At 45.7% G+C, this 26434-nt stretch overlaps 1 protein-coding gene across 1 annotated transcript in view; it reads right to left on the bottom strand.

Moving 5' to 3' along the window:
* Window positions 1-21478, bottom strand: part of MYO7A (myosin VIIA) — a 198081-nt gene extending 176603 nt beyond the window's left edge. Inside the window, exons 1-2 of the mRNA XM_078156931.1 lie at window positions 20701-21478; window positions 8998-9055 (exon numbers count right to left, since the gene is read on the bottom strand). Coding sequence (XP_078013057.1) covers window positions 8998-9015 — 18 coding nt within the window. The 5' untranslated portion in view covers window positions 9016-9055; window positions 20701-21478. The remainder of the gene's footprint in view (window positions 1-8997; window positions 9056-20700) is intronic.
* Window positions 21479-26434: the final 4956 nt, after the last annotated feature.

Genomic DNA, 26434 nt, shown 5'->3' with positions numbered 1-26434 from the left:
CCTTTTCCTACCTTTATACTACTGCCCCCCCATGACTGTGTATTTATTTCTATAGAATTACATGTGCACATGTTGTCCACTACCTCCTCGCATATAGTACGGAAGTACTTTGAGTGAAATGACTGTTTTATGCTTGTTTGGGTAGCTCCAGTGCTTAGTATAATGATGGGCATGTATTAGGAGCTTAATAAATGGTCATGGATTAACTGACTGAAGAAAAAAAATGAGGACTCTGAAAGACAGAGATGAGGAGAGAAAACATTCCAGGCAAGAGGAATGGTTTGTGCAAGAATGTAGAAGGCAGGAAATTGACATGTTTAGCTAAGCTGATGTCAACTTGGCTGCACACATGGGCAGGTGAAAAGGAGTATTTAGTATGAAGCAAAGCTGGAAAGGTAGTTTGGAACCAGGACTTTGGAAGTTGTTTGTGTAATATAAACTGCTACAGAAACGTGAGTTCTTACTAGTATTTGTGGTCTGAGGCTCAGGCTGCCAGCCCAGGCTGGCTCCTAGAGAGCGGTAGAATGGAACGTTCTCTCAGAGCGCCCTCTAGTGTCCACAGCAGCAAGTAGCTTGGTTTTGGAGAAGAGCATAGAGTTTCAGAACTGGAAGGAATCTCGAGGTCCCACTCCCTGCGGGGATACCATTCCTGACAAGTGTTGTGATGTATTTTCATTTAGACCCCTCTTCTGTCCTCTGCAAATGGATGCATTCTCCCGGTGTGGAGGCTTGCAGGCTAGGTTATTTGTTGCTGTTGCATTGTTTCAGTTGGGGTTTTCTTGGCAAGGGTACTGGAGTGGTTTGCCTTTTCCTTCTTCAGCTCTTTTACAGAGGGGGTAACTGAGGCAAATGGGGTCGAGTGACTTGCCCAGGGTCACACAGCTGGATTTGAAGTCATGAGGATGAGTCTTTCTGATTCATAGCCCAGTGCTCTATCTGCTGCACCACCCAGTAGGCTAAGCCGGCCAAGCCTAAACTCTACAAGGTGCTACTAGAATGGAAAAATAGGCCCATCCATGGAACTTCAGTCCTAGGCCCATAGGTGGAGCGGGTACCTGGTGTCTGAGGACTGGCTTAAGGCTTATCACCAGAGGATTGGCTCCCAGGACATGGCTTTTGCCGGGGTAGGGGTGGAAAGGAAGTACAAGTATATTTACATAAGAACAGAGCCCTCTCTTCCTAACCCAGAGCTATGGCCTGTGTTTTTTAAGTCCTGACTGCCACTGACTCACTTGGGTGTCCTTGAGTAAATTACTTCCCTTCATTGGACTTCAGTTTCTTCCCCTGTACTATTTGTAAATTAGACCAGGGGACCTCTAAGACCCCTTCCAGTTGTAATATTCTATGTTCAAAGCTCCTTCCCACTCTAGCATTCCATATTCTAAGGCTCCTCCCTGTGCTGACAGTCTCTGTTCTAAGGCCCTTCTAGCTCTGACATTCTGTATTCTAAGGCCCCTTCCAGCTCTGACATTCTGTGTTCTAAGGCCCCTTCCAGCTCTGACATTCTGTGTTCTAAGGCTCTTCCAGCACTGACATTCCTGTTCTAAGGCCCTTCCAGCTCTGACATTCTGTGTTCTAAGGCTCTTCCAGCACTGACATTCCTGTTCTAAGGCCCTTCCCACTTTAATATCAGGTATTCTGAGGTCCCTTCCAGCTCTAACGGTTTAAGGATTCCTTGTGTCCTCCCACAGAAATCTGTTCAAAGGGCATTCACAGGGCCAGATTCAGAGGATTAGGCTGTGATTGCTGGTGAATGTGTTGTAAATGCTAAGGAGACATTATAAATCTAACACATGACAGTGCAACGGGGTGTTTGATGAGGCACACGCCAGCCCCCAGGCCTGGAGCGTAATCATGCATCTTCCCAACCTGACAATCTCCTTTCCCCAGAGAGCCGAGGTACAGCTGCTACAAAGGTCATCCCTGACAGTGGCCCTCCCTGGACTCACCCACGTGGCCTCAGCCCCTTCCCAAGTCACAGAATGTCTATCAGAGCCCGAAGGGACTTTAGAGACCATCTATTGTAGCCCCTGGTTTTTATACATGAGGAAGGAAGTGACCTGCACGAGGTAGGGACAGAACTTTAATTCAAACTTGGGTGTAAGCCCTGACCAAGAGCTCTAGCCTCTAATCCACACTGTCTCCCCTGTCTTGTATCTGAAAGCTAAATTAGGAGTCAGGAGACCTGATCCCTAGTCATATTTCTGACCCTAATTTGTCGTAGGTCAAATCTTGGCCTGGTCCCTGAGCATCTCTGGTCCTTAAGACTTCATCATCTGCAAAATGGGGGGAAAGGGAAGGGAAGAAACATTTAAGGGCTTACCATGGGCCAGGCAACGTGCCAAGTGTTTTACAAATATTGTCTCATTTGATCCTCACAAGAACCCTGCCACACAGGTGTTATCTTCTCCATTTTACAGTTGAGGAAAGTGAGGACCGAGTGACTCGTGCAGAGTCACACAGCCAGAAATGTCTGAGGTTGAATTTGAACTCAGGTTTCCTGACTCTGGGCCCTCTATCCACTGCACCAGCTAGCTGTATCTAGAGATGGGGCATAGCGTGTTATGTGTTTGAGAGGCAGCAAGCAGGCCGGTTTGGCTGGATCATAAGGTAGATACACATAAAAGTATTATTTGATATGATGATGATAATAATAATAATGACTAATGTTTATTTATTGTTTTAATGTTTGCAAAACACTTTATATATGTTATTTCATTTGATTCTTACAACAGCTCAGTAAAGTGGGTACTATTATTATCATCCCCATTTTACCGACTAGAAAACTGAGGCCAAGAGCATTGCCTAGGGACTTGCCCAGGGACACACAGCTTGTAAATTTCTGAGGCAGGGTTCCCATTCCCATCCTCTCAACTCCAAGTCCAGCTTTCTAGCACCTAGATGGCGCTCTTGAGTCGCTGTAGCCAGACAATCCATTCCCTGCTGATCAGCCCTCTGGGTCTGACCTTTTCTGCAGCAAACCTGCCTCAACTCAGAAAACTGATCCACCATGCATCACCAGGACTGCTCTTGAAGTCTTTCCAGATGGGTGCTGCTTGTCAGTGCCTTGCCCTCCTCCCTTCAGCATTACCATTGAGACAAGAGGGCACACGAGTGAGTGCCCGAGCCAAGTCTAGAACTCAGATTTTAGTCCATACCAATGGCATTCCTACCACGCAACATCTCTGTAGGAAGAGGAACTTCCATACATCCTCTCTGAAATTTCCTATTCCCTTGGGGGAGGAGGGAACACACACTTCTGAGTTAGGAGTTATCTCAATCCCGTAAGGAGGTATGAGAAGACTTTCTGCTAGGTTTGGGTTTTTTCTTTTTTCCTGCTTGACAAGTAAATAGAATGCCATGCTTAATTTGCGGAAGGCAATATGGCTAGCAGAAAGAAAGCTGGCTCTAGATTAGGTTTTCTAGAGCACTTTAGGGCCTGTGAGCTTATTTTTAAAAAATATTATGATAAATACATTTTAGTATAATTGGTTTCCTGTGTAATCTATTTTTATGTTATACATTTAAAGAACCATTCTGAGAAAGGAATCATGAGCTTCTCCAGATGGCCAAAGGGGTCCAGGACACAAAGTTAAGGAACTCTTCTAAAGAGTCAGAAGACCTGGGTTCAAATCCCATCCCTGATGCTTACTACCTGTGTGATCTCAGGCAAGTCGCTCAGCCTTGCTGTGCTTCAATCTCTTAATCTCTTAAAATGAAGCAGTTGGATTAAAAGGCCCCTGAGGTCTCTTCTACCTCCAGAACCTATAACTGTGTCATAGAAATTGAAGAGAAAGTGATTCAAGATTGGAGAAATCACTTTCAGCTGAGGGGAAAAATCAGGGAGGGCTCCATGGAGGAGGTAGTAACTACTTGAGCCTTCAAGAGTGGAAGAATGGATTTCAAGACACTGGGGATTGTGTGAACAAATGAATAGAGGAGAAAAACAGGAGGATAAAGGGGAACAGCAGTAAAAAAGAAAGAGGATCTCAGATTTATATATATTTATATATGGAAGGGTCCTTAGGAGTGACCTAATCCAACCTCTTCATTTTACAGACGAAGAAGCCCCAGAAAAGGTAAGTGACTTGCCCAGGGTCACCCAGATAGTAAGAACCAGGGCAGGATTTGAATCCGAAGAGCTAGGATTTTCTTTACAGTACCATGCAGTCTCTCTGGGAAGAGAGATTAGAAGCAGACATATACATATATGTAAACATATGTGTATATACACATGTACATGTATGTGTGTATACATGTATATATCATGTGATCTCAGAGTTAGACACCCTGCCCCATTTTATATTCAGGAAACTGGGTCAAATTTACTTACTTAAGTTTACATAGGTCTTTAATGGAAGACCTAGGACCAGAGACCAGACTGCTGACTCCCAATACAGAATTCTTTCACTGGGAATAAACTGAATGGAAAGATGATTGTATCTGGGGAGTGGAGGGAGGCCCCGTCAAACAACCTGCCCAGAGATAAGGAATGGTCCACCAGCCTGTCCCATGGTGATGTGTTTCAATCTCTATGCAAATGTGCCCTCTGTTCTGCTCAGACTGTACTCTTCCTTACACCCTCATGGGTCCCTTGGGAGCAGCTGTACATAACTCACAGCCCGCCCAGCTCAGGCCCACATGAGAAAGGTTGCGAATTATTCAGCAGCGGTAAACGGGGACAATTCATTATGGGAATGGGCCTCAGCTGCTCCTGGGAATGGCCGTACAATTCACACCACACGACTTCAGTAGCAAGGCTGTACAAATCTTTTAAAACTTGAGTCTCCCTCATCTGCCTGGGGGTGCTTTTTCGACTGAACCTGGACCCAAGATTGGGGCATGCAGGGTGGGGGAAGGAAGACATTCCTCCTGAGGGTCCTTCTAGCCCTAGGAGTTTATGGTTTTAGAAACAAGGGTCCACACCAGCAGAGGAGATACCCTTTTACTGCGTGATTTGGAAATGGCCGGGAAGTGACGAACACGCCAGAAAGCAGGATTCAGGGCAGCTGACCCTAGCTAGCCACTAACTAAACGTGAGCCCCTGATTTTGTTACTGAATTTTCTTGGGCCTCCAGTAAATAAAATATACGTGTGTGCATACATATGTGTGTATGTGTATGGGGGGGGCGGATACGGAATAGATGCAATTCCCCTTTTTGTATCCTCACTGCTACTCAAAGAACCTTGCACTCAGTAGGCATTTAACAGGTGTTTCTTTCATTAAATCGATGTCTGACATTCCTTCTAGCACTAACTTTCTTGGACTCCATTCGCCCTAGGGGAGAACAAAGGCCTAAGAGACTGGAACACAGAACAGAAGAGTAAGAAGGGAGTTTCCAATCAGCTCTCAGACAGAATGCATCCCCTCCCTCTTCCTTGGTTCTATGTCTGCAGTGGGGGAGGGGTAGGACCTGCCTACTCCTAGGAGCTGGAGGCTGGGGGAGGGGTGCCAGCTCAGACCTGGCACAAGCTGATACATTCCTTGGCTTGAATCCTGGTGACAAATGAGCTCATTAGTTCCCCACGCAGACTTGGCCTGATGGCTTCTTTTTCTGCATCACCCCAGGGGGCTGCCATAGTCGATTGGCCAACTGGCTGCTGATAGGCTGTGCTCTTGGGAAGGTAGGAGATCCCACACCATGGAACAGCACTGGTTTGTTCTATCTTTTCCTAAATAAGAGGATCCTAACAGTGTCCCACCCCCAAAGTCTGGATAACCTGAGCCCTGCACCCATCATTCCACATCTCTCAGAACCATCAAAGGAAGGATAAGGTTCACAAAATAATGTCCCTCAGAGCTAAAGGGACCCAAGAACATTGAATGTTGGTGCTGGAAAGGACTTTAGGGCATAGAATGTTAATGTTGAAAGGAACCTTAGCACACAGAACGTTAGAGCTAGAAAACGCCTTAGAAGCGATTTAATCCAACAGCTTTATTTTACAAACTGGGAAATTGAGGCAAGACAGGGGAGGGAGCTTATTTACACAAAGTCGCACATCCCTGTGTGAGATGGCATGAGAACCTAACTAGGTGTGTTGATTCCCAGTTCTCTTCATTAAGAGCACACTGCCCCTCCCTAAATCACCAAATCACCCACCCAGAGCCAGAAAAGACCTCTGAGGCCATCTAGTTTAACAGTTAAACTAGATCCCTTCCTTTGTAATTTTTACAGATGCCACAACTGAGACCCACAGAATATAACTCACTAGCCCCAGGTCACACAGGTAGTTATTGTCAGAGGTGGAATTTGAACCCAGATCCTTTAGACTGGAGAGGCAAGAGTGCTCTTTCCATTGTGCTATATGACCACCACTGTTTTTAAGAGACCGAAGTGGGCCAGCCACAAACGAGAAGGGGGCTGCTCCAGTCAGACATCAGCTTAGAAAGGGGACTTTGATCTTCCCAATGGGGTCGACTTGCTTATCCACCTCCCTAAGAGGAAGAGAAGATACTCCCTTCCCCTATTCTCCCTGTCTCTATACTCCCTAGTTCACAGGGATGATGTAAAGATTACATGAGAGACCCATGAAGAGGGAGAAGGTCATCTGCCTGGTGCCCACCACCAGGCTCTCCTCTCCCAAAACAAGAAACCAGGGAAAGCTCAGCTGTCACAAGTGAGATACACGCCATCTGACCACAACTTCCTTCTTCCCCCACCCTTGGCACACAGGGTCTCTGGACCGGGACGGGCTGGGACTCACACTGGAACCTACATCACAAGGGTGACCCAAAAGAGGAGACCCAGGCTAACTCTGTTAGCTTGCTGCTGCCTCGCCCATCCCGGGACCCTCATGCCCTCCCATCTCTCTACACACTCTGTCGTTCTCACATAGGGCCAATGTGGTTCCAGACACACCAGCTGCTTTCCCATCGTCCTGCTTCCCTAAATACCCTGGTGGATCAGCTCGGGCAATCAACTTGCTACTCTCCTGAGCAGTTTCCAGAAGCTCCAGAATGGGCGATAAGGGGTGGTGGACAGGGCATCCCTGAAGAACTACCCAAAACCTGTGTTGGCATCTCCATATGCTTTTCTGCCCTGTGAGCTACAGCATAACATTTTCACATTCATACTGAGAGAAACTAGAACTCTATATTTTTAATTTGATTATCGCTGCTAATAAAATGGCTCACACAGAGACCAGCCCCATGGCCTTCACTTTCCTGGTCTCCAATCTTTTTCAGTCATATATCCTGCTAGCAAAAAAATTTTGAGCCTGCAGCCCCAGCGTGTGCACATTTATTTATTTAAAAATTATATATACATCTATATACATAGATGTATATGTATAAAAATTTTAAATATATATATATAATATAAACATATATGTATCTATATATACTACTGTATTAATCATTGCATACATTATAAAATAGCACTAAAGTAAAAATTGTAAAGGATATGATAAAAATGAAATAATATTTTATTCTAAAGTAGGGTTCTTTACTTTTTTGGTGTCATAGGCCCCTTCGGCAGTCTGGTGAGGCCCAACATATTTTTAATACATTGAATATACATAGGATTACAAAAGAACATAATTATATTAAAATTTAATTATCAAAATAGTCACCAAGGTCAGGACCCCAGACTGAGAATTGCTAGCCAGAGTCAATAGGAGTTTATTGAGTAGGGGAGTGACAGTCCTGTGACCCACCTTCCCACGTCCCATTGATTGATCACCCTTGGGGTTATGCCGTGAGCCCCCAGTTTGGACACTGCTGCTCTAGAAAAGTCAGCAAACTCACTTCAATCCCAGTCTTCCTCTCGTATCCCCCTCTGGGGTCCCTGCGTGGAGGTGACACTAGCACAGAACAGTCTCTGGTAGGTCCTGCCCAGCTCGAAGCTTTTCCAGGCTGGGCCCAGTGATGCACTGGGCATCATTTGGGGGAGGAATAGCCCAGGGAGGTTCAGGGAGCATCATCACTTGAAGAGGGGCAGATCCAAGCTTGATGTCAGGTAAAAACTTTCTAACAGTCAATCAGTGAGCATTCATTAAGTGCCTACTATGTGCTAGGCACTGTGCAAAGCACTAAGGATACAAAAAGAGGCAAAAGACAGTCACTGCCCTCAAGGAGCTTACAACAGGAAAACAAATATGTACTAAGAAACTATTCAGGATAAATAGGAAATCATTAAAAGACAAGAGGCATTAAGGGGGGTTGGGAAAGGCCTCCCATAAAAGATGAGATTTTAGGTGGGACTTAAAAGGCCCTCCTCCAGAGGTAGTGGGTTCCTCCTCCCTTCAGACTAAGAGATTTGGCCCTGGGGGAGAGGGGGCAGGGAGGAGCAGGCTGGTATGGGTTGGACTAGACAGCTACTGAGAGCTCCAGAATTCTGCGACTCTGGGAGGAATTTTTCAACTATTGAAACTCTCAAAGACCAGCAGGGAGGCGGCATACTCAGTAATATGGAGGGTTGGAAGTCAGAGAGAATGAAGTCCAAATTCTGCCTTAGACACGGATTAGGTGTGTGGCCCTAAGCCAGCCACTTTCAGCCTCAGTGTCTTTATCTGTAAAATAGGGATAACAATAGTGCCTTCTTCACAGGATTGTGAAGGTATAGACATAAATAGATATAGATATAGATACACGCACATATACAAAGCATTCTGCAAATATTAAGGCACTACATAAAAGTTATTATTATAAGTTACAAAAAGGCTGAGATATATCATGGATCTTTGAAAGATTAAAGAATAGGCCATGTTCCTGGAACACTTCAATATTTACTAACCAGGCTCCTTACAAGAACTCTGTGAGATCAGAAATGCAGGTATTATTAGCCCCATTTTACAGAGGAGAAAACTGAGACCCACATAAGGAAGCAGCTTGCCCAAGGATGCTTGACAACTAGGTGTCAGATCCAGAACTTGGGGCTTCTTGCTTTTAGACCAGGGATTTTCTCAGTACATATCATTACTTTTTGGCCTTTACGAATTCCAAGGAATCATATACTTCTTTCCCCAATATTTCCACCCCTAGTCCAAAGACCTTACCTGTTGTAGAATCACCATTGTTACTGTTCAAACACATCCACAGGGACCAAAAACAGTTCTACAAGGGGGGGAGAGAGAAATGGAGTTTTAGACTTTCGCTCATTCTCCAGGTCAGACACTTTACTCCTCTCAAGCCAGGGGGGACTCAGTGACCCTAGCTGACACGGTAGATAGAACATTGAGCCCAGAGTCCTGAGTTCAAATGTGACCTCAGACATTTACTAGCTGTGTGACCCTTGGCAAGTCACTTAACCTCCATTTGCCTCAGTTTCCTTATCTGTAAAATGGGGACCATACCTACCTCCTAGGGTTATTGTGAATATTAAATGAGAAAATGAGATAATAATTGTAAAGCACAGTGCCAGGCAAATAGTAGGCACTGTTATAAATGTCAGTTATTATTATTACTATTATTCTAGCTGCTATCATAGACTTAGAGCTGAAATCCCCTCATTTTACAGATGAGGAAATCAAGGCACAGGGAGAAAGGCACAATGATTTGTCCAGGGTCACACAGCCAGTAAGTCTCTGAAATAGGATTAGAACCCAGGGCTCTACCTGAGTCTCAAGTCCAATGCTACTAAATAATGCTGTCTCTTTTTGGCTCTGCTTCTCCCTCCCAAGTCACTCCTTCGAAGATACAGCCCCTGCAGGATCCCTGCAGAGTCCCCTACTGTTCCTGTTGAGCCAAATCATTCAGGCATGACCTAACCCCTTCACACTTACATTAGACCCCACACAGCTGGTATTAGCAACAGACTCATTTTGATGTTTCTGTATATTGTGTGTTCATGGAAGCAATATAGAGGGGGAAACAGTCTGGGTGTTAAGAGTCAGAGGGCCTGGGTTCAAATTCATTACCTGTGTGACCTTGGACAAATCACTTGACCTCTCCAGGCCTCAGTTTCCTCATCAGTAAAAAAAAAAACAAAACCAAAGATCCATTTCAGTGCTAGCTCTATGATGCTGTATTATTGTTCACTCATTTTCAGTCATGTCTGACTCTTCCTGACCACATTTGGGGTTTTCTTGGCAAAGATACTGGAGTGGTTTGCCATTTCCTTCTCCAGCTCATTTTTTTTTTGGGGGGGGGCTAGGCAATGGGGTTAAGTGACTTGCCCAGGGTCACACAGCTAATAAGTGTTATGTGTCTGAGGCCAAATTTGAACTCAGGTCCTCCTAAATTCAGGGCCGGTGCTCTATCCACTGCACCACCTAGCTGCCCCCTCCAGCTCATTTTACAGAAGAGGAAACTGAGGCAAACCGGGTTAAGTGACTTGCCCAAGGTCATACACTCTGAAGCCGGGTATGAACTCAGGTCTTCCTGACTCGAGGCCCAATACTCTATCCACTGTGCTACCCAGCTGCCCCATGATCCTAGGCAGTTTTCATTTAATTCAGCATTCACTAAGCCCCTTCTGTGTGTAAGCACTGAGGAAGAAGCATATTTTGTAAAAGTGTCAGCTAGGTGACTAAGACACATTCACAGATAACAAAAATACACACTGCCCCCCCAAAAAAAATGAGAGGGAAAGCTATTAAGCCATGTGACATAGTACAAAGAATGATGCACTAAAAGGAGAAACAGGTTTGAATCCTGGCTCTGTCACCAAGTGGCTCTGGGTAAATCACTCTACTCCCTTGGGCCTTGATTTTCTAATTCGTAAAATGGAAGAGTTGGGCTTACTGATCTCTAAGGTCCCTTCCGTCTCAACGATTCTATGAATACAGCTACAAGGGGGACTCAGGGAAAGCTTCCTGAGGAGGCATACACTTCTACCCCTCCTTTACAAGACAAGTCCAATACCACTCCATCCTGCCTTGGCTGTGGGCGTCGCAGGAGGCTATTAATATTTGGCCTTCAGAAGAAGCTTTCCAGAAGACTCCGCTCCCAGCACACGCAGAGCCTGCCCTTGAAATTTATACCCCTTCTCTCCAGCCTCCCTGACATGCCTTTCCTTGAGGCCCATCAGGGAAGTGGCATCAATTTCTTATACTCTCTCATTCAGAAAGGCACCCCGCTATTTAATCCCCCACCCACTGGGCTGTAACTGAAGCCCTGACCTTCCTTTCCTCTAAGTTACCTCAGCCACTCAGGAATCCAACCCTGGGTCACTGGAGGCATCAGATCCAGGTGGATGGTGGGGATGGAAGACATGCAACCTGAGGAGGCCTGGTTGTCTTTGTGCAGAAGCAACGAGAAAGGCAGCTGAGGGCTGGCGCTGGCCCGGGGATGAAAGAACCCTGACCTGGGACGAGGCTGATAATAACAGACAACAACTACCATTTCTGTAGTGGCTTAAGGCGAACAAAGTGCTTTCTTCACAACAGCCCTGGGAGGGAGGAGCCCTGAGGTTTTTAAAGAACAGGAGATTGAGGCATGGTACTATAAATGAATTAATCAGGTTATGAAACAAGTGTTGGAGGCAGGATTTGAACTGAGGTCTCAAGTGTCCAGGCTAAGAGCCAGAGAGAGAGAGCGAGAGTGAGAGTGAGCAAGAGAGAGAGAGAGAGAGAGAGAGAGAGAGAGAGAGAGAGAGAGAGAGAGAGAGAGAGAGAGAGAGAGGAAGGAGGAGGAGGAGAAGGAGGAGGAGGAGGAGAAGGAAGATACTGATTTCAAGGTTCAGTCTGCCCTCAGTGGCTCCCATTCCTATCCATTAGCTTGGGATCATGCATATAGAATGCTTTGCAAACTCTTAACATGCCATATATCAATTTTAGCTTCTCTCTCTCTCTCTCCTCTCTCTCTCTCTCTCTCTCTCTCTCTCTCTCTCTTCTCTCTCTCTCTCTCCTTCCCTCCCTCCCTCCCTCTCTTCCCTACTTGTTCTCAGTGTCTTTATTTCTTTTCTCTGATACTGTCTGCCTTCCTTTTTCAGTCCCTCAGTGTATCACTATCTGTCTCTCCCTGTACTACCCACTCTGTCTCTCTTTGTCCCTATCCTCCTGTCTTAATCTTTCTCCCCTCCTCCCTCTTTTTCCTCTGCTCTGTGACATGTGACCCTGAAAACCCTGGGTTCCCATGGAGATGGAGGACAGGCTTAGGGCTGTCCCTGAAAGCCCTGGAAGGGCCCCAAGGGCTCCCTGTTGAAGGGACTTTGGGCCCTCTCCCTGACTAGACTACATCCTCTTGCGTCCAAGAGACTTTGAGACCCTGGGAAAAGCCCCATGACCTCCCCCTTTCGCAAGTCAAGGATATTGGCTTTACTGAGGATGAATGGTCACCACAAAATCATAGAAACATGATAGAGATAGCTCTGGAAAAACAGGACCTGGATTAAAATCCTGATTCTGATATTTACTACCTGGGTGACTTTAGATAAGTTGCTTAACTTTTCTGGGCCTCGGTTTCCTCACAATTGGACTAGATGGTAACTAAGTCTCCTTTTAGCTCTCAGCATAGGGACCTACATTTTCAGTCATATCATTGATAAAGTTTGCAATTTTAGCAACCAGTTCTTCTGTGTTGATCAGAGTCAGGTCCAGAATAGTTCTCCTCTCCATGGTCCAAAAGATGAAGTTATCATGTGGGCAATCTGAGAATTTATCAGCTTTTCTGCTTTTGGCAGAAACAGACAGACAAAGAGAGTAGAGAGAGAGAGAAGAGAGAGAGAAACAAAGAGAGAGACAGAGAGATAGGGAGACATGGGCAGAGAGAGGAGAGAAAGAGACAGGGAGACAGAGAAGAAAGAAAGAGAGACAGACAGACAGACAGACAGACAGACGGAGAGGGACAGAGACAGAGACAGAGAGAAAGGAAAGAGAAAGACAGAGGAGAGAGAGAGTGAGAGAAAGGGAGAGGGAAAGAGAAAAAGAAAGAGGAGACAGAGAGAAAGAGGAAGATAGAGACAGAGGAGACAGAGATAGAAAGTGGTAGAAATAGAGAGGGGGAGAGGGGAAGGGGAAGAATGAGAGAAAGAGAGGAGACAGAGAGAAGAGAAAGAGAGAGGCAGACAGAGGAGAGGCACACAAACAGAGGCAGAGATAGGAGACAGACAGGAGAGACAGAGAGACAGAGACAGAGAGGAGAGAGAGAGACAGAGAGAGTAGGTGTTCAAACAGTTCACCCCTCCATGACAGGTTCATGATCTGTTTACTGAACTCTCTTTCTCCTGTTCAGTCTTTCTGTCCAGGTTGCCTGCAGTGAATTCCGACAGCAATATCACTTGTTCCTTCCTCCATTGATCCCTACCCAAACGCTCTTTACCAGACTTCCCTGCTCCAGCTCCTGGGTTTCCTCACCTGACCATAGCGATCTAACACTATTTTGTCATGCAGCTTATTTTGTTTCTTTTGAATAAGCTACATTCTTTCAGGGCCATATTCCATTCATGGGTCTCATTAGTGATATCTATGAGGTTGACTATGCCTCCTTGGGTTAGATCTGTAGTTCCCTTTGCTTGCTACCTATACTTTCTATATCTCTGTAGAGTGGCCTTGGGTTTCTCTTGGGTGCTGTCTATTATGAATTACTGGTCTCCTCAGCTGAAATTTTTCATATGTGTTGCCCATTTGCTTTCTGTGACATCGAGCTTGGCAGATGTATGTGAGCAATTCCCCTCACCCACTCCATTTTCATCTTAAAGCCATCAAGATCTGATTTGCAAGAATGTGGGCTTTTAAAAGCAGGCTTTTAATTTAACTCTATCCAAGAAAACCATCATTCCTTGATTTTAAGCTGTGGTTCAGAAATCCAGGTCCTGCTTTTGGACACATCTTCTTCCCAGTTGTTCACTTCCAAAATTCATCTTTCTCTTCCAAAGTTCCCACCTTCAACTGGAAGCCATGGTGAAAATACTATCTAGATCCCTAGAAATTTTAGTTTCTTATTCTGGATCCATAATCCTTAATGTCCTAGCCGCATGCTCCAGGAAGACTACAGGCATTTCCATTGTTCTTTCAGGTTAACATCTGGTTGCCTCTACACCCCTCAGTAGGCATCAGCCACTATTACTGGCCTTTTGGTTAATTCTCTGACCATCACTGAGTGACCTCTCTCCTGGTGTTACCTATGGCTCCTTAGAATACAAGAAGTCTTCCTCATGGGGAAGCTCTACCCTCTATGAAAAAGAGCCTCATGCCTATTGCATAGAAGGAAATGTTCCAATGGTACTTCTCTCATCTTCATCATATCATAGTCCTCCATCCTCCAGGTACAGGTCCACCTCTTTAAAATCTGCTTCTTCTTTTGTTTTCCTCTTTCAATCCCCTTTTCAGTATTCTTTTAAGAGTGACTTCATTTTCCCTGAAAAAGTTTCTCCAGTTCTTTCACTTTCTTCTCTTTTTTTCTTCTCCTAGAGTCAGGAATACCTGAATACAAATCCAGCTTCAGACACTTACTAGCTGGGCAACCCTGGACAGGTTGCTTAACCTCTGTCTGCCTCAGTTTCCTCAACTCTACAATGGGCACAATAATTGAATCCATGGGAGTAGATAGTATAAAGGGAGGAGAGGAGAGGGCCAACTATATTAAGGGATGCTTTTCGTAAGTGGCCATGATGGATGAAAATCCAGCTGAGGAGATAGAGAGATAACTGTCACGTAGGCAAACCAGGAGAGCACAGTGTAATGAAAACCTAGAGAGGAAGGCGTATCCAAGGGAAGACGGTGATTGACAGTGTCAAATGCTGAAGAAAGGTTAAAAACGATGAGGACTGAGGCAATGTCAGAAGATCTGGCTTTTAAGGGATCATTGGTAATTTTAGAGAGAGCCATACTTTCAACAGAATAATACAGTTATTTACCAAATATTCGCTACATCTCAGTTTGGGTGTGCCTGGCCTGGGCCTTCCAGGACTGATTTCTTGAAAGTCTCCAGGGACAGAGACTCCAAACTGAGTTACGTTATAGTGAATTGAGAGGCCTTGTGCTGTTGGCTGTGGGGCAGAGACTCAGGGAAGACGGGTGTAGGGGAAGAGATAGTTCCCCAAATGATGATTTAAAAGCCCTGTGACCATTGACTAATTGATTAATTGATCGATATACTTATCTTCATTCTGGAAACATGCAAGGTTACCCCCAAATCCATCAATACCTAAGCAAAGCAAAGGGTTAGGACTGTCCCCCAGTTACATACACACAGAAACACAAACATACACACATGTAAAAACACATGTGCATACACACATGGAGACACACTTACACCCCCTTCTGTCAAGCTGCCCTTTCCTGACTTAAAATGATTAGACTGTTAGAGTCAGAAGGGATATTGGAATATAGAATTCAGAATATAGACCATACAGACTGTCAGAGCTGGAAGGCCGTTAGAACGTGGAATGTTAGCACTAGAAGAGGCCTTAGAACATAGAATATCAGAGACAGAAGGGATATTAGAGACTATATAATTCAACCCTCTCATTTTACAGGTAAGGAACCAAGTACCGGAGGAGAAGGGACTGGCCCAAGTTCTAACAATGGCATGGCTAGGATTTGAACTCAGGTTCCCTGACTTCCAGATCAAGGCTCTTTCAGAGAATCAGAGTCAATGAACATTGATCAAGCACCTGCTGTGTGTCAGGCACTGTGCTACGTGCTGAGGATATAAGGAAAAGGCATAAGATAGTCCCTACCCTCAAGGAGCTCACCATCTACTAGGGGAAGAAAACACACGAAAAGAAATGGAAAGGGGGGAATGGTGCGGCATGTTTCTGGAGCAGGACAGAGTCCTGCCGCTGAGGCGGGAAATGATGAGGTGAGTGTTCTCAGCGCCCTCCTTCTCCTTATTCAGATACACCTGGAGGAGGGTAGGGAAAGGTGGCTCCACCATGAGATTTGTCTAGCAGGATCTCCTCAAATGGGTTCAGACCCAATGGGCACTTGCCTACCACTGAACCAATAGCTGTCAGAAGGGGTAGGGACCTCAAAGAGGATCCAGCCCAACCCGCACCTGAACATCAGTCCCCTCTGCTAGACACCAGCCCGAATGTGGATAATATGGCATTTGTTGTTACTGCTATTGAATCATTTCAGTTGTGTCCAACTCTCTGTGACTCCATTGGGCGTTTTCTTGGCACAGATACTAGAGCGGTTTGCCATTTCCTTCTCCAGCTCATTTTACAGAGGAGGAAACTGAGGCAAACAGGGGCAAGTGACTTGTCCAGAAATAACTGTCTGAGGCCAGATTTGAACTCAACTCCTCCTGACACCAGAGCCAGTAGTCTATCCACTGAGCCACCTAACTGCCCCTATCTTCTAGGGCAGGTCTACAAGAGTGTACCAACACATACCAGCTCATACTCCAGTTAGATCCCTCTTTCCCCACTGGCAGTCTATATAATCTAGTCACATATGCCCCAAAGCCCATCTCCCTCATTATGAAGTCATCCCTCAAAGATTCACTCAGTGACTATTTACACTTATCTCTAACTGACCTGATTTTCTGGTTTCTAACCCTCACAAGGAACTAACTACTCAAGGGGGCTACTGGAAGCTTGGACGATAATAGTAAGGAGGAGACAGGTGAATAATTAAAAGCAGACACAAAGTCACAAAGTATAGCCTGGAGCCATTCAGTAAAGGAGCAAAGAGAAAGTACAATATGTCCTAAAAATCTTAGTGCATTTAATGTATTTTAATAGCTTAAAACTGCAACAAGATGTCTGGAGCATCCTGTCTAGAGGAGCGGAAATAATGCTGGATTAGGAATGAAGAGGGTGGACTCTGCCACTAACTAGCTATGTGGCCAACCTTAGGCAAAACTAACAACTTTAGTTTCTTCAACAATAAAATGAGGAGTGGGGGCAGCTACGTGGTGCAGTGGATAGAGCACTCAGGAGGACCAGAGTTAAATCCGGACTCAGACACTTACGAGGTGTGTGACCTTGGGCAAGTCACTTAACCCCATTGCCTAGCCAAAAAAATTAAATAAATAAATAAAATGAAGGAATTAGGATATATAATAGTAGAACTTAGAATATCTGAGCTGAGCGAGACCTTAGATCATAGCCTCTTAGATAAGGGAGAAAAAAATCTTAGAATTTCAAATGTCAGAGCTAGAATGGTCCTAAGAAACAATTGTCTCCCATCCTTGAAGTTATAGATGAGGAAACTGGTGGCCAGAGAGGGGAAAGGATTTAGCCAGTATCTGTCTACCAGATAACAGTTAGAGGCAGATCCTTTCCAGCTTTGATATCCTATGGATCTAAATGGCTGATAGGAATCATGAAATGGGAACTCCACATATTGGAATGATTGGCAGTCAATGCACTCATGAAATATCGTGTTACATGTGCCGATTGTTAAATTTTTAGTGAGAGCATCTGCCCCTTCGGGATTGGCTTGATTGACAGTGTTACTGGTGTCGAGCCTGGCCTTCTTGCTGTCCCTCCGTCATCCATGGGACAGGCCCTCCAGTGCCTGAAGGAAGCCATCAGCCCTCCATCCTCTGCCCCCACCCCAAGTCTTGTCTTCTCTTCTTCTCAACTCTTCCAGCTCTTTCAGATGATCCTTGCCTGGCCTGGTCTCCAATCCTCTCAATATCCTGGCTGACATCCTCTGGGTTTCAATTCAATTCACTAAACATTTATTGGGGCACTTGGGTGGTGCAGTGAATAGAGGGCTGGGCCTGGAGTCAGGAAGATTCGTCTCCCTGAGTTCAAATACAGCTTCAGACCCTTACTAGCCATGTGACTCTGGACAAGTCACTTAACCCTGTTTGCCTCAGTTTCCTCATCTACGAAATGAGCTGGAGAAGGAAATGGCAAACCACTCCAGTATCTTTGCCAAGAAAACCCCAAATGGGGTCATGAAGAGGTGGACATGACTGAGAAACACCTGAACAACAGAAAACATTTATTAAATACTTGTTGTTTGCTGACTTCAGTGCTAGGACCAAGGGAGTTTAGGTAAAGCATGATCCCTGCCTCCAGGAAGCTTAGTCTAGTGGTAGGAATGAAAGCTATCCTTAAAGCAGTGCCATTTGAGAGGATAAAGAAAATACTTCCTCTGCGGTCAGAGGGAGAAGGTTACAGTTGATTAGGGGTGGGGCGGCTGGCAGAGAAAGCTTCCCTGAGACATGAGCAGTCCCCTGGCATAGCTCTACAATCTCCTTTGAGTGTCAGAAAATGGCAGGACTGGGGCAGCTAGGTGGCACAGTGGCCAGAGCTCCAGCCTTGGAGTCAAGAGGACCTGAGTTCAAATCTGGCCTCAGATACTTGCCACTTACTAACTGTGTGGCCCTGGGCAAGTCACTTAACCCCAATTGCCTCCACAAAAGCAAAAAAAGAATATTTTCTCGGGGCAGCTAGGTGGTACAGTGGTTAGAGCACTGGCCCTGAAGTCAGGAGGATCTGAGTTCAAATCCGGTCTCAGACACATAACACTCACTTGCTATGTGACTCTGGGCAATTCACTTAATCCCAATTGTCACAACCCCCCCCCTCAAAATGGCACGGCAGTCTTGATAAACCCATTTTACAGAAGAATAAGGAGATCTAAACTGGAAAATTGACTTGCCCCAGATCATCCTATGAGACAAGGTAGACCCTGGTACTCTGACTCCTAGCCCCTTCCCAGCTTTGGCCCAGGACCAGAAGGACCAGGCAAGATGACAGGACTTATTTCCCTTTCCTTCCCTTCTCCTCTCCCAGAACAAAATCACACTAGTCTTTCTGGTGGTGGTATTCCTAGATCATATAATTGAGAACTGGAAAGGGACATAGAGAGAATCTGATAAAAGACCCTCATTTCAGGGGAGGAAACGGAGTTGGAGAGGTAATGTGATTTGTTTAGGGTCATACAGATCCACTCAGTAGCAGTGGAAGGATTTGAACTCTAGACCTCTGATTCCATGTCTCCTCATCTTTCCAGTTCTGCTCTAGTCTGTCTCTATCTACATTCCCAGAGCTGCCCAGATAAGAAACTCCCAAAACAAGTAGGAGAGCTGGCAAGCCCTTCTTCCTCTCTTCCCTCTCTCCTCCTCCCCACAACTTAGGGGAAGATCCTCCAGCTGAGGGAAAGACTATTTCTGATCTGATAACCTTCAATAGGAGCCCAGGTCTGCAGGGAGCATGGGTAAACTGAACACCTGACCTGCTGAGGTTAGACCCTCCAACCCATCCCATCTGGGTGAGCTGGCATTTAAGAGCTCTTACAGTCTTACTTCTCCAGCCTTCCCTCGCCCTCTTCACCCTTACCTACTGTGTGCACTAGCCAGACCCGATGCCTGCCTATACTCTTTTCCTTTCCCTTCCCCTCTACCCTCTACCCCCAAGTGCCTCCTTGCCCTCCTTATGACAGGTGTTCAACCCAGATGTTGCCCCTACCAAACACACCCCTTGACAAATCCCATCCATCTCCCAAAGCCCAGCCCAAGTGCTCTCTCCGCCAGTTCAAGTCAAGAACCATTGATTAAAAGCCTACTGTGTGCCAGGTGCTGTGCAAAAAAAAAAGGCAAAAAGAGTCCCTGCTCTCAAGGAACTCACAGTCTAATGGGGGAGGCAACCTACCTGCAAACAATTAAGTACATACAAGATGGGTACAGGCTAAACTGGAGATAATGTCAGAGGGATGGTGTTAGCATTGTGGGGACCAGGAATAACATCTCATCTACTGCTGAATTCTCTAGTAATGCCTCCTCTTTTATGGCCTGTACCCTTCGCCTTGTGTTGTAGGCAGCCCTGATAATGGTGTCCACCCCCTAAACCAGTGAGATGGGCATCCAAGCCTCATTCATGTCTATTTCCCCCTCATGGCTGAGAGCATGGCTAGCTCTACAAACAGTTAGTATTGAACAAAGACTTATTGAATTGAATGCCATTTTTCTTCAGAGAAGCTATTGGAAAAGAACAAGGACAATAATTCATATTTCTGAAAGGTTTACAAGGTATGGTTCTCACAACAGCCCGGAGTCGTAGGCAGGGCAAGAATTATTACCCCTGTTTTCAGATGGAAAATACTGAGGCCAGGAGAAGTAAAGTGATTTACCCAAGGATACATAGCAAGGAGCCAGGATGTAAAAACCCTAGTCTTCTAACTCAAGTCCAGTTCTGGTTCTACCTGTACCATGTTTCCTCTGTACAAGCACATCCTGGGCACCTACTGCCCTCAGGAGGGGAGAGGAAAGGGATGGATCAGGCCTTCAGGAGCTCACAGTCCAGGGAACAAGGAAAGAATCTGGAGAACTAGAGCTGGCATGGAATCAGGGCCCCAATTCATTAGCTCTGAAGCTACTCTGTACCCTCAACTAATGGAGGGTGGGGTGGGGAGAGGGATTGATTTCAGGGGATGATACTTTCCTAGGTGGTGGGTGAGAAGCAAAATTGAAAAGGGACAGAAGAATGCGAGAGGAGAGGGAAAAGGAGACGGAGACAGAGAAAGAAGAGAGGAAAGCAGAGAAGAAAGGAGGAAAGGGGAAGAGAAGGAGAAACAGGAGAGGAGAGAAGAGAAGAAAGGAGAGGAGAAGGAGAAGGAGCTGGAGACAGAAGAAGGAAGGGAAAGGAGAGAAAAGGGAGAAAGAGGAGGAGGAGGAAAGGAGGGAGAGGAGAAGAGAAGCAGAAGGGAGATGAGGGGAGGGGAGGAGAGAAGAGGAGAAAAGATGAGAGGGGAGAAGAGGGGAGGAGAGGAGAGGGTAGGACCATAGCTCACTTCAGTATGACTTTATGATTATAATCCTGATCCCAGCAATTTCCCCACCCCCAGGTCAGCAACTCTAAGAAGCTTTCACAACAACCTGATTCAGAAGGAACTGCCCTGCATTAGGGGCCTTACCTTAGTAGGGGCTGGGGCTCAGCTGCCTCCTTGTTTTCCTGGTTGTTCCAACTTAGAGAAGAGAAAATTGTAGTTTCAGGAACCGTAGGAGGTAGGAGCTGATGCTGCCTGGAGCCAAAGACCCTCCAGTCTCTGTCCCCACTGTCGGAGTCTCTCCAGTGTGTCTCCTGAAGGCTCTATCTCCTGGTCCTATATAGTTCTCCTTAGTTTCTCTCTGCCTTTCCCACCTTCACTCCTCCAGTCCCTTCTGTTTCTTTCTTGCCCCCTGGTCTCTCTCTGTCTCTATTCCAGCTCAATTCCTTACTAGCTGTGTGGCCTTGGGTAAGTCACAGCCCCTCTCTTGACCCCTGTTGTTTCATCTTTCAAATAAATGGGATTTGACAAGATGATCCCTAAAGTCTCTCCCAGATTTGAATTCTCTGATCGTCTGATCTTCTGTATGCCTGAATACGTTTGTGTTTCTCTCTTGTCCACCTCTCTCCTCGGGTTTCTGTCTGGCCCTCTGCCCCTCTCTATCTCTCTCTCACTCCCCTGTCACTTTGTCAGTCTCCTTCCCCTATCTGTCTGTCTCTCTTTCTTTCTCTCTCCTTTTCCCCCCTCCCTCTCCTGGCTCTCTTGCTCCCTCCGTCAGCCTGTCTGTCTGTCTCCTTTGTTTCTCTGTCTGTGTCAGTCTGTCTCTCTCTCTTTCTCTCTCTCTCCTGCCTCCCTGTCTCCTTCTCTCTGTCTATCTGTCTGTCTGTCTGTCAGGCTCTATCTGGGGCTCCTGACTAGGCTACCCCTTCCGTGAGGCTGTGCCTTCTGGTCCCACTCCCTGAGCTTCTTAAAGGAGGGGGAGGAGCCCGCTGTGGAGGGAGGGGGACCCACTCTAGGTCTGTGGCCACTCTGACATCAGCTGCAATGAGGGAGGGGAGGGGCGAGGGGGATCTGTACTGTGGCCGGCAGAGACACGTGAGCTGGGCTGAAGGCAGCCTGTGCCCTGGGGAGATTGCTGGGCGGGTGCTCAGGAGAGCTGGGTGCCAGCAGGGCCCTGCCTTGGCCTCCCTGCATCTCAATCTATGCACCCCCCAGAGCAGAGACACCACTCACCTGGACATAAAAGGTTCAGCTAGAGCATTTGGAGCTTTAAGGGAATTTAGTGACCACCTAATTCTTCTGGTCCTCTCATTTCATAGATATGGAAACTAAGGCCCATAAAGTAGAAGTGACTTGGCCAACTGGAAATTGTGGGGATGCCCATCAACTGGGGAATGGCCAAAGAAGTTGTGGTATATGATTGTGATGGAATACTACTGTACTATAAGAAATAATGAACTCAATGATCTTAGAAAAACATGGATAGACTTGCATAAAATAATTAAGAGTGAAATGAGCAGAACCAAGAGAATGTTGTATACAGTGACAGCAGTATCGTTTTAAGAATAACTTTAAGCAACTTATCTTGACTATTATAAATGCCCAAATTAACTACAAAGGACCAATGAAGGAAAATGCTATCTGCACTCAGAGAAAGAACTGATAAATAGAAGTATGTATAGAATGGTTTTACGTGCATACATACATACACACATATATGTACATTATACACACATATACTTGTGTCTAATGGCAGCCATCTCTAGGGTGTGGAGGAGGGAGAAAAGAAAAAAAAGAAAGTTACACGATAACTTTATTACATATTTAAAAGGAATAGCAAGTTGTACATAATAGGTTTGCGGTTTCATGTGCAATCATCTTTTTCTATTCTGCTACGTTATGGAAATGCTTGCTTTATTTCTCAGGTTTAGAATCAAATAAATTAAATTTTTAAAAAAGGCCAAGGACACACAATTAGTAAGTGGCCAAGCATCATCTTCTGACTCCAGATCCAGGGCCCTTTCTACTCTACTACAATAGTCGATCAACAAGCATTTACTAATTAAGTTATTAAATTATGACATTATCATATTTTAATAAAAATATTTACTATGTGCCCCATGTACTATGTTGCTTTAATCCATTCAGTTGGCACCTATTGGGAACCAGACCGTTTTTGGCTTCCCCAAGGAGAAAAACACCCGATCTCTGTCCTCTGGAGCTCCCCAGGCAGAGAGGGTTGGGGGCTGTGTGACCCTGAAACATCACTGAGTACAAGGACACCGAATGAAGGATTTTCATGCAGTGGTGTGGATTGAGCCACTCACCGGGAGTCAGGACACCATGCTTCCAGTTCTAGCTCTACCACTGATTTTTTAAAAATATATTGATATTTTCTATTTTATATCACCTTCATTTCAGATTTCTCTCCCCCAGTGCCCCATTGAGCCATCTCTTGTAACATGAAGGAAGGGAGAAGAAAATAAGCCAGCAAAAATTAACCAAAACACAAACCAAATCCAACAGTGTGTATAGTTGTCCCCCATCTCGGCAAAGAAAAGAAGGAGGTCCATTTTCCCATCTCTTCTTGGCTGCCCCTGACTTGCTGTTTAACCTGGGATAAGTTATTCTGCTCCCACGTTTGCCAGTTTCTCCAACTACAAAATGAGGAATCTAAGCCACATAATTTCTACTGTTCCTTCCAGCTCTGGTCAATTCTGTTTTAAGATCTTTTGAAATTCTAACATTTTCCAATTCTGTTCAAATCATCGAACATTTATTAGGCATCTACTGTATTATGTCCTTCAAGAAAGACAAAGATGCTGCCTCCTATAGGAGGTCCTTCCTGATCTCTTCAGTTGATGATAATCTCCTCCTCCTCAAATTGTCTTGTATAAAGTGTCCCAACAGTCTCAGTGAGGACGCTTAAAACTGCACTAAGACTTTTGGGACAACTGTGTATACTTATCTATTTATGTGCTGATTCCCTCCAGTAGAATGTAAACTCCCTGAGAGCAGAGACTGGTATTTGTTTTTGTTGTTATAGGCTCAGTAGCTGACCGTGTGCCCTGTACATTGTAGGCACTTAATAAATGCTTGTCAAGATATGAGGAGGCACTTCTGCCCTTTTTTTAAAAAAAATTTTGCAGAAGTGGGAGAGTAGGCCATTACTTTGGTGCCTGTAATGTCGCATTCTTTGATATGTTGGTTAGTTTTGTGAAACTATTTCCCCCGCCTTCCTAATTTATTCTTTCTTACCAGGGATGACTCTTTGGGAGGGACAGTGGGGAGAAATGAAATGGAAAGTGTAGATGAGGCTATAATTTACATTTCTTTAATTATTAGTGTTCTGGAGCATTTTTTTCCCATGTTTGTTGATAGCTTGAATTTCTTCCTTTAAGAAGAAGGCTGTTTCTATCCTTTGATATGATATGGGCAGCTACATGGCACTTTAAAGGAAGACAAAGAATCTGAAAAGGTGGCAAGAAAGCAGGTGTGTGTTCAGGCAAATGTAGAGAGGCAGGAGGTGACAGGTCAAGTTCTGAGAAGGTAGCCTGGTGTTTGGCTGTAATATAGGGCTCATGAAAGGGAATCACTTTCAACGCCGAGAAGTAAGCGTAGCTAGGAGCCCAATGGTGGAGAGCCTCGAATGCCAGGCTTTTCTAGAGAGGGGAATCACCAAAGGTTTCTGGGCAGAAGAGTGATGACGGTCAAACCTGCGCCCATTTTGGGGGTAGCTGTGTGAAGGAAGGATAGAGGAGAGATAGAGATCGGGAGGCCAGCGGGGAGGCTCCCTACCATGGTTACAGTAGTCTAGTCAAGGAGGAGGTGACGAGGACCTCGAGAAGGGGGCTGGTATGATCATGTGACTAGAAAGAAGGGGGTGCACGTGGGAGATGTTGGGGACATAGCACTGAGAAGACTTGGTAGCTGATTAGAGATGGGGCAGGCGTGGATTAGAGAAGAGGAAGACCAAAGATGGCTCTGAGGTTAAAGACCGAGGTGACTACAAGCGCGGTGGTGCCCTCGATTTCAGAACACTTTCAGCCAGGGAATGTGCTAGGTTCTATTCTGGACATATTGGGTTGTAGGGGCAAGGAGGCAGAAATACTCATCAAAACAGCTGGTGATGCGGCACTGAGACTTAGGAGAAAGCCTGGGGCTGGGCCTACAGATGTGGGAGACAGCTGCACAGAAATAAGCATTGAGCCCCTGGGAGCTGTGAGGCCACTAAGTAAGAAAATGTAGGGAGAGAAGAGGGCCCAGGATGGAGTTTTGGGCAACATCACACTTAGGATGAGGGAGATGGCTGACGACCCAGCAGAGAAGTCTGAAAAGAAGAGACCGGATGGGGAGTGAAAGGGAGAAAAGGTAAAAAGAGGACACATCACTGGGGCGGAGGTGGTGGGGCCAAATGAAATCTCCTTCTTTTTAAGGTAGACGGAAACAAGCATGTTTGTAGGAGGGAGGAAGGAAGCTGCGGAAAGGGAGCGATTGAAGAGACCCAATGGGAATAAATGGTCAATGGGGCAAAGCTCCCAAAGGAGATGGGAGAAGATAGGCTAAGGTGGCCCTTTCCATCCGTGATTTTTTTATGTTCTAGGTCGTAAGGTCTCTTCCAGCTCTGATATTCTATATTCTATGTGCCCTTTCAGTTCTATGATTTGTGGAGCCATGACTCCCTGGGTTTGGAGTTGAGACTTAGGTTCTGGTCCCAATCCTGTCACTGATGCTCCATGCTGCCTTGGGCAACCTACAAATCTCTCTGCCTCAGTTTCCCCACCTGTAAAATAATCTCTGCCCTGCCTTTTTTAAAGGTAAGCTCAGGAACATCCTAGGTTCTTATGAGACTCTAATAAGGAAATGGATGGGAAAGAGCTCTGAGAAGTAGAAAGTCTGTACAAATGTAAGGTGCCTTTATTTTCTTCTTCTCCTTTCCCACAGCTAGTTTAACACACCCTACCATTGGCAAGCAGCTGGTACTGTTTGCCCCAGTGTTCCATTCTCGCTCTCAACACAGCCTTGGAACTTTAAAGCCAGAGGAAGGCAGGGCCATGGGAAGAACAAAAGGATGCCAAAATGTTCTGCTCAGGGAGCCCCTTCAAACTCCACCTATGGGGAGCCGTTCTAGAACTTAGAATCATCGCCTCTGAGAATACTGAATATGAATGACTGAATGAAAAAAAATCATTCATTAAGCCCTTACTCTACAACACCCTGTGCTAAGTGCTGGGGATACAAACAATAAAGTAAAAGGATCCCTTCTAGGGCAGCTAGGTGGCACAGTGGATAGAGCATGGGCCCTGGATTCAGGAGGACCTGAGTTCAAATCTGGCCTCAGACACATAACACTTACTAGCTGGGTGACTCTGGGTTAAGTCACTTAACTCCAATTGCCTCGCCAAAAAAAAAAAAAAAGAAAAGGGTCCCTTCTGCCATGGAACTTATGTTCTGATGGTGAAGATAACACATAAGAAAGGTTTCAAGCCTAAGTCTGATGGAAAGGTCCCATTATCCTTAGGGTGCAGCAGCAAAACAGATGGTAATGCCCCTCCTTTAATGTCATTTCCACTGATAAGATCATTTTGGTTCGGATGTGGAGCCACACGACAGTGCAGAGGAATTTGGTGGCCAGACCTTTCTTTCCTCGGTCATCAGTAGATGTGGCTGCAGCATCCACAGGGGCAGTTGCCAGGCTGTAACTCATAGGCATTGCTTCTCAGAATGATGGTTCTTGGGTTGAGGGTCTTGGGCTATCTCCATTAGAGTTTGAGGCAAGTTGGTGGTCAAAGGGATGGTAATAGTTTAATTTACCTGGTCCAAGCTTCTTCCTGTCCCTCCTTCAGGGCATCTTCCTGCCTCAGCTAAGCTGGCTTGCCTA

This window comes from Phascolarctos cinereus, unplaced genomic scaffold (genome assembly GCF_003287225.1).
Source record: "Phascolarctos cinereus isolate Bilbo 61053 unplaced genomic scaffold, phaCin_HiC Scaffold_726;HRSCAF=1367, whole genome shotgun sequence".
NCBI lineage: Eukaryota > Metazoa > Chordata > Mammalia > Diprotodontia > Phascolarctidae > Phascolarctos > Phascolarctos cinereus.
The sequence above is the reverse complement of the archived record's forward strand: the minus strand, read 5'-3'. Positions and strand labels throughout refer to the sequence as shown.